General features: G+C 40.8%; 1 protein-coding gene across 2 annotated transcripts in view; it reads left to right on the top strand.

Annotated features, from left to right (window-relative positions):
* The first annotated feature begins 2,009 nt into the window (after positions 1 to 2,009).
* Positions 2,010 to 14,732, top strand: part of LOC113063407 (ectonucleotide pyrophosphatase/phosphodiesterase family member 1-like) — a 56,565-nt gene continuing 43,842 nt past the window's right edge. Inside the window, exons 1-5 of one of the 2 annotated variants that reach the window (XM_026233769.1) lie at positions 2,010 to 2,274; positions 7,874 to 7,946; positions 8,070 to 8,138; positions 8,399 to 8,527; positions 14,373 to 14,498. In XM_026233769.1, the coding sequence (XP_026089554.1) occupies positions 2,146 to 2,274; positions 7,874 to 7,946; positions 8,070 to 8,138; positions 8,399 to 8,527; positions 14,373 to 14,498 (526 nt within the window). In that variant the 5' untranslated portion in view covers positions 2,010 to 2,145. The remainder of the gene's footprint in view (positions 2,275 to 7,873; positions 7,947 to 8,069; positions 8,139 to 8,398; positions 8,528 to 14,372; positions 14,499 to 14,732) is intronic. The other variant, XM_026233770.1, reaches the window with a different exon arrangement.

Below are 14,732 nucleotides of genomic sequence, written 5' to 3'. Positions count from 1 at the left end.
TACATCCATGTAGTTAAGCAGATACAAACTTCTTTTATGCATATTGAGGTCACCATAACGTAATGCACCAATTCGTTCGGAATCTGAATGCATTCAATAATAAATAAAGAGTTGGACCTTTATGGTGCAGCATATTTTGCATGTTACTCAGTGGCTGGATAGTTGTTTTGCAATGCAAATTACAGCCAAAACCAGTATTGGCATGTACCTTATGGTGCATCTCCCACACTTTAACATACAGAGTCTATTTGACATTTCCAAACAAAGGTTTTCCTCCTCAAAACAGTTCAAAACACTGTCTGCAAAAAAAGTGCAAAAATTGTATCTTTAGGGGTACAACAGCTTGTCACTTGAGCAATATCCTTCGGTGATTTATGCTGGTGTTTTGCTGGTTTATGCTGGTACTTTGCTGGTTTATGCTGGTGCTTTACTGGTTTATGCTGGTCCTTTGCTGGTTTAAACTGGGTGCATTGCTGGTTTATGGTGGTCCTTTGCTGGTTTAAGCTGGTGCATTGCTGGTTTATGCTGGTGTTTTACTGGTTTATGCTGGTGCTTTGCTGGTTTATGCTGGTCCTTTGTTGGTTTAAGCTGGTGCATTGCTGGTTTATGCTGGTCCTTTGCTGGTTTAAGCTGGTGCATTGCTGGTTTATGCAGGTCCTTCGCTGGTTTAAGCTGGTGCATTGCTGGTTTATGCAGGTCCTTCGCTGGTTTAAGCTGGTGCATTGCTGGTTTAAGATGGTGCATTGCTGGTTTATGCTGGTGCTTTACTGGTTTATGCTGGTGCTTTGCTGGTTTATGCTGGTCCTTTGTTGGTTTAAGATGGTGCATTGCTGGTCCTTTGCTGGTTTAAGCTGGTGCATTGCTGGTTTATGCTGGTGCTTTGCTGGTTTATGCTGGTGCTTTGCTGGTTTATGCTGGTGCTTTACTGATTTATGCTGGTCATTTGCTGGTTTAAGCTGGTGCATTGCTGGTTTATGCTGGTGCTTTACTGGTTTATGCTGGTGCTTTGCTGGTTTATGCTGGTGCTTTACTGATTTATGCCGGTCCTTTGCTGGTTTAAGATGGTGCATTGCTGGTTTATGCTGGTCCTTTGCTGGTTTAAGATGGTGCATTGCTGGTTTATGCTGGTGCTTTACTGGTTTATGCTGGTGCTTTGCTGGTTTATGCTGGTGCTTTACTGATTTATGCTGGTCCTTTGCTGGTTTAAACTGGTGCATTGCTGGTTTATGCTGGTCCTTTACTGGTTTAAACTGGTGCATTGCTGGTTTATGCTGGTGCTTTACTGGTTTATGCTGGTGCTTTACTGATTTATGCTGGTCCTTTGCTGGTTTAAACTGGTGCATTGCTGGTTTATGCTGGTCCTTTACTGGTTTAAACTGGTGCATTGCTGGTTTATGCTGGTGCTTTACTGGTTTATGCTGGTCCTTTGCTGGTTTAAGCTGGTGCTTTGCTGGTTTAAGCTGGTGTTTTGCTGGTTTATGCTGGTCCTTTGCTAGTCTTAAGGTGGTTGGACCAGTTTAGGACCAGCTAAGGACGAGCTTAAACCAGCATCCCGGCTTCAAAACATACCTAACCAGCATATGCTGTTTTTTTTTTTTTTTTTGTTCAACAGGCACACCTATTTGCTTTTACAATAGTAACAGATCTACAGTATATACATCTAATTATTTTAAGGTATTAATATGCACTCTTTAGGGTTAAAGAAGGAACAAATGAGTCCAATTAAAGACACTCCCCCAGTGACAAGCTGTTAAAAGTACAATCTTTGCACCTTTTTTTTCTGACAGTGTATACCCAAAGCTCTTAATGTTGCAAGCGTCAGTGAAATTAAAGAAGAGCTTTCATAAATAAGTCAAAGACGCTGTTCCAAACACGATATACATCATATGTCGCCAGATTAGAAAGGTCATTTCAGTGCACCCATTCTTCGCTCCAGTCGACGACCCTTTCTCTGGTTACAATATAATTACACAGGAGCAGAGGGCATGTGCTGCCGCTCGTGTTACCTTTGGTTGACTAGCCTAGCCTGCAGCTGGGCGGTTCTTGAACTGCACGGGCTACAAAGTCACCAGAGAACAAAGTTTGAAATGAGTCCCTGCAAAACAAACCTGTGTGACGCACTCTGAAGCGAGCGCGCGAGCAATAATGGACTCAGCCAAGCGGGATGAACACATGAGCGAGCACGCCGCCAACCTACTGGGGACACCACAGAGGTCCAAACGGACACAGAGCGCCACAAAAACACAGTCAAGATACCTGAAAATCCTCTGTGCGGTAAGCGAAGTCTCATTGGACGCTATGGGGGAAATAAAAACGGGTATCTGAGACTGGGTTAAACAAGTAACCCATGACTGACTCGTTGTTACTCATTTAACCTTTAATTTTACTGGTTTGTATAAGGATAAAGACTTCATTTTGTTATTTTTATTTATTTATTTCAAGTGAGTTTACATACAGTTTGTGCACAAGACTATAGCAGAGTGTATAGTCTGTATACACATGGGCTAAACTACACTCTAAAAAAATGCTGGGTTATTTTGACCCAACATTGGGTCACATATGGATTAACCCAACCGTTGGGTTAAATTTGTGCATTCAATTTTAAACCCAAAAGTTGAGTTATTCCAAATTTGACCCAAAGTTGGGTAAAAATAACCCAGTATTTTTTTTTGAATGAGATATTGAGGCTTAAGTGCCACTTCATCAAAAATGTATGTGTATATTTTTAGGAGAACTATGTTGTGTGTAAAGTTTCTCTGTCTGTTTTTCCCCCATTTCTTTTTTCTTTGGATTTGTAAATTCTGTTTCACCATTCCTGCTGTTAGAATTAGGATGTATTAGCTGAGATTTTAGCTCACACTTGCATCATAATCCATCTGGATTTCCATGACCAGTGAAAACCTGGAAACAAATGTGATATCCAAGCCAGGAAAAGTCATGGAAATGAATAGAATCTTAAAACAAAAGGTCAAGGGAATACATTTATCAAACAGTGCTAGAACCAGCTTGTTTTCTTTCTATAAAACATTGCACTGTTTATAAAGCTGTGAAAACAAACAAGTAAGATCTGGCTGTACTAGAGATTCAGATGAAAGGTTGATCATTACCTCTAGAAGCCAGCATACAGAGTACGTCATTGTGTAATGTAGTGTTACATTATTTGAATTGAGCTGGTCAAGAACAACAATTAATTGTTTTGTTATTTCAAAAACAAAGGTGCAAATTTGTGGATGGTGTACAGTATGTAATATTTCATCTTGATACCTTTAATTATTATTATTATTATTATTAGTTTTTTTTTTTTTACTTTGCTAGTATATTGACTAAAATGACCCGGTTTTGATTTAGTATGACATTCTAAATTCAGCAAAGCTGCATATGTCTAATGTTTCCCAGACTTCTCATCTCATACTTCAGCAACCCTCTGAACAATTAAACTGAACAATTTAAGCTGAACAATTTACTTTAAAGCTAAGAGGGAATGAAAAGTGTGTGCAAGTTTAGTGACTCACACTCCACACCTAGGAGCCAGGACACACTGAAGCGATCCAAAGTGACAGTAAAGACTTCAAATGTTACAGAAGATTTCGATTTCAAATAAATGCTGTTCTTTTGAACTTTTGAAAATCCTGTATATAAAATCATGGTTCCTCTTCAGGAACTCGAGCTGCGTCAAATACGCTTTGGGGAACGCGCTTAGCGTGAGCGACTCTGAATATCGTGTGTAATCAGTCCAATGGAAAAGCGTGACGCCACAGGCGGGGTGGCGTAAGCAACCAGGAAGCTATAAAAGCATGTGCCGCGCAGCTGGCATCAGCTTCGCATCTTTCAGCAAGTGCTCTGTGTGTAAATGTCACTTGTTTGTCTTGTGTGTCTTATTTACTGTTGTCAGTCCAGTTAGAGCTCCTAGACATGCCGAAGAACAAGCCGAAATCTAAGCATTGTGATGGCGATTACAAATCACGTTATAGGTTGTGTGTTCCTCCCTGCCCGCGATATATAATGGGTGGGGATACACACAGCTTATGCGTGGTTTGCCTGGGAGCGAAGCACGCTGAATCGGCTCTCAAGGGGGCCGACTGTCCACACTGTGAGCGAATGTCTGTGTGGCTGCTTCATTCCCGGAGGGCCCTCTTTGAGGAGGGGGCCTTCACCAGCGTTCCCCGAGGCAGAACAGGGGCTGCATTCATGGGGTTCACAAGTGGATTTGGTGGAGGGAATGGAGACGGGCCGGTCCCTATCTCCTTCCACTTCCGCCAGATCCGGCGCCCCATCCCTGGAGTCGGGAGCACGCTCTTCGGTTCCTTCCACCCAGGGAGAGGATTCGACGCTCCGCCTCTCTTCCTCCGACGAGGTTGATGTGGAGTCGGTCAACAGGGATTCGCCACCCTATTCGCCGCAATATGAGAATTGGAGGTGGTTACTCGCACAGTGGCCAAATTAAGTATTGAATGGCCCGCCGAAAAAACAACCAAACCGCATTGAAGAAAGCTTGATGAACGCTTCCCGCGCGCGAGTCAGCCACCTCCCAGCTGGGGCCTTTTATTCTTCCCGACCTGCATGATGAGATCGCCAGGTCGTGGAAAAGCCCATTCTCGGCCTGCCTCTACATCCCCTCGTCTGATTATTATGGAAATGTGGTGGGGATGGGAGAGCACGGTTATAGAGCGATGCCCTGGGTGGAACAGACGCTCGCAAGCTATCTGTCCCCCAGTGCGGCATCGTCTCTGAAGGCCCCGGCATTGCCCTCAAAGCCACTCAGAACAACATCGGCTTTGGTGGGCAAAGGGTATGCAGCTGCAGGTCAGGCTGGTGCGTGTCTGCACACCAAGCCAACCTGCTTAAGGAGCTAGACGAGGGAGAGGAGATCAAGTCACATAATCTGAATATCTGAGTTAAGAAGGACCGCTGATCTTTCCCTACACGCCACCAAGGAGACCGCCCGAGCAGAGAGGCACTTATGGTTGACCCTGTCAGATATGAAAGAGCGGGACAGAGTCTGACTCATGGACGCCCGATCCAGCCTACTGGACTGTTCGGCGACACAGTCAATTCTGTCGTCGACAGGTTTCAGGAGGCCCGCAAACAAGCGGCGGGAACGAGAGTCCCAGCAACGCTCTCGGCCGAGGTCTTCTAGGCCCAAGCAAGATCTCAGGGCAGTCATAGAAGCTAAGAAGTCCTCGGCCAAGAAACCCTGACACCAAAAGCCCAGGGTTTCAGAGGGCAGCCTCTGCTGGGGTTGAGCGGTACACAACGCAGTACACGGTGCCTGTCTCACCTCAGCGCCCTCTGGGCCAACCCTGCCAGTGTTCCAGGGCGCAGCGGTCCCCAGCGTCCCCTGTGAGGGCCTCTTACACCAGAAGTCAGTCTCAAGAGATTGATTCTCTTAGTAGATTATTTAGCAGCGTGGAACTACTGCCAAAAATATCTCAATGGGTCCTGCACACAGTAGAAAAAGTCTTCTGTATTCAGTTCGGCACTGCGCTGCCAATATTCAACGGGGTCATCCCGACGATAGTCGGCCCCAGGCAGGGTCTGGTTATGGAACAGGAAGTGAAAACCCTATTAGAGAAGGGGGCCATCGAGGTGGTCCCTCCTCAAGAGTTCCAAAGAAGGATGGGGGTTGCGTCCGATTATGGACTTGAGGGTCTTAAATCGTTCAGTTATAAGATTGAAGTTCAAAATGCTCACAATCAAGCATGTTGTAGCTCAGATCAGGTCCGAGGACTGGTTTGTCACAATAGATCTCAAAGATGCATACTTCCACATATCCATCCTTCCACAACAAAGGAAGTTTCTGAGGTTCGCTTTCAGGGGCGAAGCTTACCAATATAGAGTACTTCTCTTCGGCCTTGCACTCTCACCCCACACAAAATGTGTAGACGCGGCTCTGGTTCCCTTGCGCATGCAGGGCATCCGCATTCTCAACTACATCAACGATTGGTTGATTTTAGCTCAGTCAGAGCAGGTTGCGGCTCGGCATCGAGATGTCGTTCTCGCACGTATGGGGGAGCTGGGTTTGAGACTGAACGCCAAGAAGAGTATACTTTCTCCAGTTCAGAAAACCACCTATCTAGGCGTAGTATGGGATTCGACCACGATGCAGGCATGACTGTCCCCTGCTCGTATTGAGTCGATCCTCATCTCAGTCGAGAGAGTCAGAGAAGGCCAGTCACTTACTGTCAAATAATTTCAGAGATTGTTGGGTCTGATGGCAGCTGCGTCCAACTGCGTGATACCTCTTGGCCTGCTGTACATGAGACCCCTACAGTGGTGGCTCAAGACCAAGGGGTTTTCCCCGAGGGGCAATCTACTTCGCACTATCAAGGTCAAGCAGCGCTGCCTCCGTGCCTTAGACATGTGGAAGAAACCTTGTTTCTTGAATCAGGGCCCGGTGCTGGGAGCTCCTTGTCGCCGTGTAATACTAGCGACGGATGCATCTCTCACTGGCTGGGGTGCAGTCATGACCCTGCAAACTGCCCAGTTGGTACAGTTCTGGAGTTTCTACAGGCCAGGCTCACTGCAGGGTTGACCCACTCCACGCTGAAGGTTTACGTGGCGGCCATTGTGGCCTACCATGCCCTTCTCAATTGCCAGTCACTGGGAAAACACTCCCTAGTTACACGTTTCCTCCATGGTGCGCTGAGGCTGTGACCTCCAGTACGGCCCTGTATTCCCCCGTGGGACTTGGTTTTGGTTTAGGCAATATGCAAACCCCCGTTTGAACCCATTCAAGATATTTCAGACAGACATCTTACACTTAAAACCTCCTTTCTGTTGGCTATCACCTCTTTGTGGCCCCCATTTATCTTGAGTTTGCACCTGGCATGACCAAAGCATTTATATACCCTCGAGCAGGATATGTTCCCAAGGTTCCCTCTGTTACACCACAACCTGTAGTGCTGCAGGCCTTCTGTCCTCCTTCCTTCCGGGAGCCCGACCATAAACTGTATGTGTCCAGTTCGAGCGCTGGACGCATACGTCCACAGAGCTGCCCTGTGGAGAAAATATTGAACCAATTGCTTGTATGCTACAGTCCCCCCAAGAAGGGTTCTTCTGCTTCTAAGCAGACTATTAGTCATTGGATAGGCAAGGCTATCAATGCCACCTATGAGTCCTTTGGTCATCCCCCGCTGTCGGGAGCCAAGGCTCACTCTACTCGGGGTATGGCGACCTCCAAGGCCTTCCTAGCAGATGTATCCATGCTGGACATCTGCAATGCTGCGGGGTGGTCCACACCCTCTACATTGTTAAATCCTATGGCCTAGGCATGCCAGTCACTCCAGGCGCTTCTGTCCTCTTGTCCTAAGCTGTGCTCTTCAGATACACACTAGGCTGGGGTTTGGTAGTCTGGCAGCGTTGGTACTCGTTCCCCAAAGCGTATTTGACGCAGCTCGAGCTCGAGCTCGAGTCTCTAGGTTATGTATGTAACCCTAGTTCCTCGAGGGAACGAGGCGCTGTGTCATACCCCCAGCACCCCTACCGGTGCTTGCTGGTACTCGAAGCTGACGCCAGCTGCGCTTCATGTGCTTTTATAGCTTCTTGGTTGCTTACGTCACCCTGCCTGTGACGTCACGCTCTTCCATTGGACTGATTACACATGATATTCAGAGTCGCTCACCCTAAGCACTTTCCCCAAAGTGTATTTGACGCAGTGTCTCATTCCCTCGAGGAACTAGGGTTACAGAGACGTTTGCAAAATACTATAATATATATATATTTTTTAAATATATAATTTCAATTAATAAACTTTTATTATTTAATGTTTCATAAGATTGAAGCCAATTACAGAATATTAATGCAGATGATTCATTCTACCCTAAATCTTGTAACTAAAATTATTTTCTTTTCTTTTTATTCTTTCTCTCTATAGGTCCTTCTGCTTGGCTTGCTGGCTTTAATTCTCACAATCATATTTATACTAAAACTCCGTTGCAGTGATAAAGGTATATCAGTCTACTGCTTACAACTTTTTTAATCTGGTTGTGGTTTTAAAGCCCATCCTTTGTAATATTTTTTTTATATAATTGTACATAAATTCATATATATATACATATGTGTCCCTGTAGCTCAATTGGTCACGCATTGCGCTATCAAGCGCAAGGTTGGGGGTTCGATTCCCCAGGAACACATGATAGGTAAAAATTGATAGCCTGAGTAAAATTAGTTTAAAAAATTTTTTGGGATAAAAGCGTCTGCTAAATGCATTAATTTAATTTAATTTAATTTAATTTAATTTAATTTCATTAAATTTAATTTAATTTCATTAAATTTAATTTAATTTCATTAAATTTAATTTAATTTAATTTAATAAATATACAGTTATCCTTTGTCTTATATATCCACATTACATTTGATATATCATCTTGTCATGCTCTTTATTCTGTGTGTTTTCTAGTTACCGAGAGCTGTAGAAATCGCTGCTTGTCCAAAAGTCGTGACTCTAATGCAGTGTGCCACTGTGACCCTGCATGTGTAAATGAAGGCACCTGCTGTCTGGACTACAAGGAAGTGTGTCAGGAACCAAGTAAGTGACATTTCATGCATCTTGTGTGACTTCTTCTGGTCAGATTAGATGGGATGTCTCTGATTTCATCCCTGCATACATCAGCTTTAACGTCAATGTGTCACTGAATGCTGATAAAGCAGAAAACAAAAGAAAAAGTCATAATTTAGTCAGTAAGGGACCTAAGTCAGTAAGGATGGGTAAACAATGAAAGATTATTCTGACGGTTATTTTAATGTTTTAAGTAGTTAATTGACACTGTAATTGCAGATAGCGTAATGTTAATTAAATCAAAGGCCGCATTAGTGTACTAAAGGATACAATTTCATGAATATGTTTCTTAACACACTTAAGTACACTTTTAAACAATGTCCTTTATAATAATGTTAAATTAAAACATTCACTTTAAAGTGTATTTTAAATAACAATGTACTTAAGTCCTGCTTAAAGCAATAGTTCACTCAAAATTGAAACTCAAACCTGTATTTTCTGGGTGAGCTAACCTTTATATGGGTCAAAAATAAAGTTTAACTTAGTGTATTTAATATATATTTAAACTGTAATACTTTGGGTGATTTGGAGACATTTTGCTTACTCGTTTTTAAATACATCACCTGAAATAGTTAATACTAGACGTGAACTCTCCCTCTCCCTCTTTTTTTATGGTAGCTTGGCAAACCAGCTGTGTTTGATGATATGTCTGAGATAGATAAAGAAAAGGGAAATGAAGTTATATGCATAGTATGTGTACAGACAATTACCATTTATTCAGGGCTGGAACAGCCTGAAATAGCCTGCAAACATTAGAAAACAAGAATGTCTGTTTATACCATCAACACACATCTGTTGAAATTCCCTCAGTAAAGGGTTAGAGCTGTGCGTGTCTCTGAGTTTGGGTTTAAAGCCGCTCCCTGTAGCTGTTTCACCTGATGTTTTTAATCAGCTCTACTTTCCAACACAGTAACCGAATGTTCCTTGCCCTGTGTGCAGCATCATGTGTGGGATGGGTGGATTTCGCTTTCATTTGGTGAATTGCATGTAAAGGATCAGTGACCTTCAGAGCCTACATCCACACAAAGACAGAGCTTTCCTATCCAACCTTTTTTTTCCTCATCTCAAGAAATATCTGCTTCCACATGAAACCACAAAACCGACACAAAACGATGTAGTATACATGACAGACCATGCATAATTGTACATGTTTTGTTTAAAGAAGAAACCAAACCAATATATACAAAAAAAAAAGGTAAACTAATGCATGGTATAACAATGTTATACTGAAACTCTGAAAAGAAACAAATAAAAGAAAATGGTTTACCACAGCTATATATTTAATTTACAATTAAACAGACGAAATTTCAAGTTACAGTAACATTTTACATTATCAGGGCTCCAGACTAACATTCGAGAGTGGTGGCACTAGCACCTGATTTAGTAGCACTGGACACGTAATAATATTACACGTTTTGTCTCAAAGAAATGTACATTAGAACAGGAGCTTGAATTCAGAGTATCAGGAGGATGAGTTGGGATGCAGATGCAAAGGGATCTAGGAAGGAGGACCCAATTGCAGTGAGATATAACAAGGTTTTATTGACAAGACAGACTGATATAAGGAGGTAGTGAAGTGCACAAGATACCACAACAGGAACACAATAAACAGGAACAACTAGGGAAGGTCACTGGGAAGACTTCAGGAAACAACTGGCAGAATACTTTGGCAATACAGGGGGAAGCAAGACCAGGCTGATAGAGAAGGCCACACAAGGCACCATAGAGCAGAGCTCAGAAACTTTTTGACCACCGACTCTGGAGACAGACCAGATGCCAGGCTGGTAGAACCAGGGCAGCACACATGGGGACAGGTCAGGAACTCGAACATAAGACTAGACAGAAGTTCCAAAAAAAATAAAAAATAAAATAAAAATAAAAATACCCCACACAAAACTCAAGACAAGGAAAAACAAACCAATATAAGGTTAAGTAACAAAGAAAGAAATTACAAATTTAACCAAACTCAGAATAATTAATCAAAACCAAACCTCAAGGCTAGAAAAACTAAAATATTACAAATAAAAGCAAAAGGCAAGAACAAACAAATTACTAAAACAAGGAGCAAGACAAGAACATGGAATTACAAGGACTAGACAAAACAAGGGCACAAGACCAACCAGACAGGGAGACACGGACACATATTCAGACAGAGGGGGTGAGAATGACCATGACCAGCAAACACAAAAGGGAAAGGTACACTATAAATACGGAGGAAAATACATGAGGAACAGGTGAGCACAAATAGACAAACTAGGCTAACAAGAGGGTTTGGTAAAGAGGAAACAAGGAGGAGGGGCTAAGGAAGCACATGCACAAGGAAAACAAGACCATGTGTTGAAACTAGACATAGACACAAGAAAGAAAAACAAGACAAACAGTGTCAGTGCAAAACCCTGACAGATGTGCATTTATTTTCATTAACAAAAACAGTACTATTGTGAAATCTGTAAAAAGCCTCATCTTTCATACATTTGTAGGTCATGACCAACAGTACAGCATCTCATCACCATGTTAAAAAAATATCCTAACTATATGGATTCTATTGTGTTTGTATTGAAAAACAGTAGCCTAAAGACATTCAATTACAATTCCACATCAACTGATAGGATAATTGCCAAAATAATCTAATTACAATCCATTACTACAGTAAAACTATGGTAAATGTGGGGGATTTGGGGACGAAACGCCTTCTAACCGGATCGTTGTTGCACTGTCTATGCTGCTTTCTGCATCAGTGTTGATGAGAATAACCGCTCCGATTTATTTAGCTTTAAACTACTTAAAGAGACATGAATTGTACTGGAGAACTCGAGTGCTTCTTACTGGATTTCACAGTGTTGTTTAGTGCACGATTGTGACTGGTCACTGTAATAAATGCATGTGCTGTAAACTCTTTTCTTTTAAGGCGAACAGAAAGAAAATTGAATCTTATTCTGTTATGACCCTACGTCATAAAGTAAAGCATTTGCATAATGTCCGCCCATGTTTTAGGTCGCCAACTTGCCTGCCCACAAACACAGTGAACACTGTAAAATTTCTATGTGGTTAACATCATTTCGAGGAGATGCTGTAATATCTCATAATTAGCATACTTGTCAACACTTGACATTTACCACTGAGAAATGTCCTGCTCCAGTCATGCTTATGAATCAGTCTCTTGTGGGTCAGCCAGTTCAAATGTTTCATCAACAGATTTTGGCTCGAGTTGGTAAGCTACAATCCATACCATGTTTTCTATGAATTGACAAATCTCCAGGGTGCTGTACGCAGTAGACCAGTCAATTACAAAGGACTGCGCCATCTGGCCAGTCACAAAACAGTTGTGAGACTACAAATTGTGAGTAAAAAAAGGAATGTAATAATTTACAAATCTCATAAACTTATATTTTAATCACAATAGAATATAGATAACATAACAAATGTTGAAAGTGAGACATTTTGAAATGTAATGCCAACTATTGGCTCATTTTGGATTTCATGAGAGCTACACATTCCAAAAAAAGTTGGGACAGGTAGCAATAAGAGGCCAGAAAAGTTAAATGTACATATAAGGAACAGCTGGAGGACCAATTTGCAACTTATTAGGTCAACTGGCAACATGATTGGGTATAAAAAGAGCCTCTCAGAGTGGCAGTGTCTCTAAGAAGTCAAGATGGGCAGAGGATCACCAATTCCCCCAATGCTGCGGTGAAAAATAGTGGAGCAATATCAGAAAGGAGTTTCTCAGAGAAAAATTGCAAAGAGTTTGAAGTTATCACCATCTACAGTGCATAATATCATCCAAAGATTCAGAGAATCTGGAACAATCTTTGTGCGTAAGAGTCAAGGCTAGAAAACCATACAAGTTTATGAAACCAAATTGTTTTATTACAAAAAAATATATACCCAGGAAAGTTATTTTTACACAGAAGACAAAAACTATTTATTGCAAAAAGTGGTAGTTATCTGCGCCCTTAGTATTATATTACATTATAAAACAGTATGTAGTAATAACGTATTGAGTGTAAATTCTAATTTTAATTCAAATTTTTAAATGGATAGCTCCTTATTGGGGCAAACGGAACTGCCAGTAAAACAGCTATAGATGTTTATGTCTGACATCTTTTTTCTAGAATAAAGCTTTACTGGTATGTCTCAAGATAAACACTTCTATTTCCTGCAAACACACACATACATGATCTTTATCTTGCTAGCAAATTCTAGACCTTAGTGTTTGTGGTTAAGATTTCTGTTATCATTTACTTATTCTAATGACATCTCCCACAGATCATTCATGCAGTTGCATTCCTCAGACCAGTCAAGTTTCAGAAGAAAGAAATTAGGGAATTTTTAAGATATGTGATATATAATGTGTTGTTACAAATATGTGATATCATTATTTGAAAGCATGACAGCCAAGTTTTTTTTTTTTTTTTTTTTTTTTATGATTGAACTTTAATTGTAATAATAATACTATATCTTTCATAATAGTTACAACTAAATAATAATATTGTAATATAATGTAAATAATAATAATTACAACTAAAATGCAGAATCTACATCAGGGTTATTATAAAAACGTCATTAAAATCAACTTTAACTGAAATAAAATAGAATAAGCATTTATTTTAACTGGATGCTAATACAACTACAATTAAAACTGAAATATTAACAAAAACTATATAACACATAAAAAAAAAAAAAAAAACTAATAGAAATGACAAAACACAATACAACAAAACAGTTTGGATACATTTCTATTTTATGATTTTGCAAGAATTCACTTATGGTCATCAAACCTGCATTTATTTGACAAAAAATTGACTATACTTTAAAATATATTTTATTTCTGTGATTCTATGCTGAATTTTCAGCATAATTTCTCCAGTTTTCAGTGTCACATGATCCTTCAGAAATCAATATACTGATTTATTATCAATGTTGGATTGATAAACACACACACACACACACACACACACGTGTTAATGGTTGAGCATATTGCTGCACATTCAGATATTGGTCTTTCAGTGTTTCTGTGAAAATGACTGAAAATAAGAGGTCGGAGATCAAAAACTTGGCAAATGTTCCCAAAATGTAACATATTTTACAGTATTAAATTATAATCGTCGTTTACTTCTCTTAGTTGCTCACATTTTGGGTCCGCTGTTTTTCATATTGTCACATTTACATTTTACATTTACATTTAATCATTTAGCAGACGCTTTTATCCAAAGCTACTTACAAATGAGAACAATAGAAGCAGTCAGGTCAACAAGAGAACAACAACAGTATACAAGTGCCATGACAAGTCTCAGTTAGTCTAGTATAGAACGCATAGCCAGGTTTTTTTATTTTATTAAATGAAAAGGCAAGAAAAGGAAAAGTGCTGGTGTTAGTTGGTTAAGTGCAGGCGAAAAAGATGAGTCTTTAGATGTTTCTTGAAAATGAGTAAAGACTCAGCTGTACGAATTGTCACCTGCTTGTCTGTGGCCTTACAGCCTGACAGTATGTAAAGCTCATGAAGAATTGTCTGTGTTTGCTCAAAATGATCTGCTGAATTAAAACGCAGGATGAGTAATAGGTAAACTGTCCCTTTCAGAATCAGAAACCATTTTTCCACTTCCATTGACTTTATTTTTCACTTGTAATTAAATCTCCCAATACAAAATGAGTTTTAAATCAAAGGTCTGCAAGTAAATACGATGTATGTGCTCCATTGGTTTGGAAAGCATTCTTCTATAAGCTCCGAAGTGCTCAACAACCATGATACTGTCATTTCTTCCCACGTCATCTCTTCCCTGCTGTTTAACTTTCGTCACTCACTGTGTTCAAGGTCAGAGCTGGACGTGTTCGAAATTCCGCTGCGGTGAGGAGCGTTTGCTCAACAGCCTCTGCTCCTGCTCTGAAGACTGTGTGAAAGTGGGTGACTGCTGCTCAAACTACAAGAGCAAATGTGAAGGTACAAGACAAGCTTTGCATTCTCATAGCTACTGTACACTGCTACGTGTTAGTTGCCATTTATGTTATATAAATGAAAATAGATATTTTGGATTGTCAATAAAGACATTTTTGTTGACCAAATCCTTAATGAAATCCTTAAAGGGTTAGGTTTATGATTTTCATTAAAAGGCTCATGAGCGTCTGTGAGGTTGTGATGGATCTGAAGTTATTTGGGCCTGGAGTTCATTTTCCT

The sequence above is a fragment of the Carassius auratus genome, chromosome 45, assembly GCF_003368295.1.
Source record: "Carassius auratus strain Wakin chromosome 45, ASM336829v1, whole genome shotgun sequence".
Classification (NCBI taxonomy): Eukaryota; Metazoa; Chordata; class Actinopteri; order Cypriniformes; family Cyprinidae; genus Carassius; species Carassius auratus.
The sequence above is the reverse complement of the archived record's forward strand: the minus strand, read 5'-3'. Positions and strand labels throughout refer to the sequence as shown.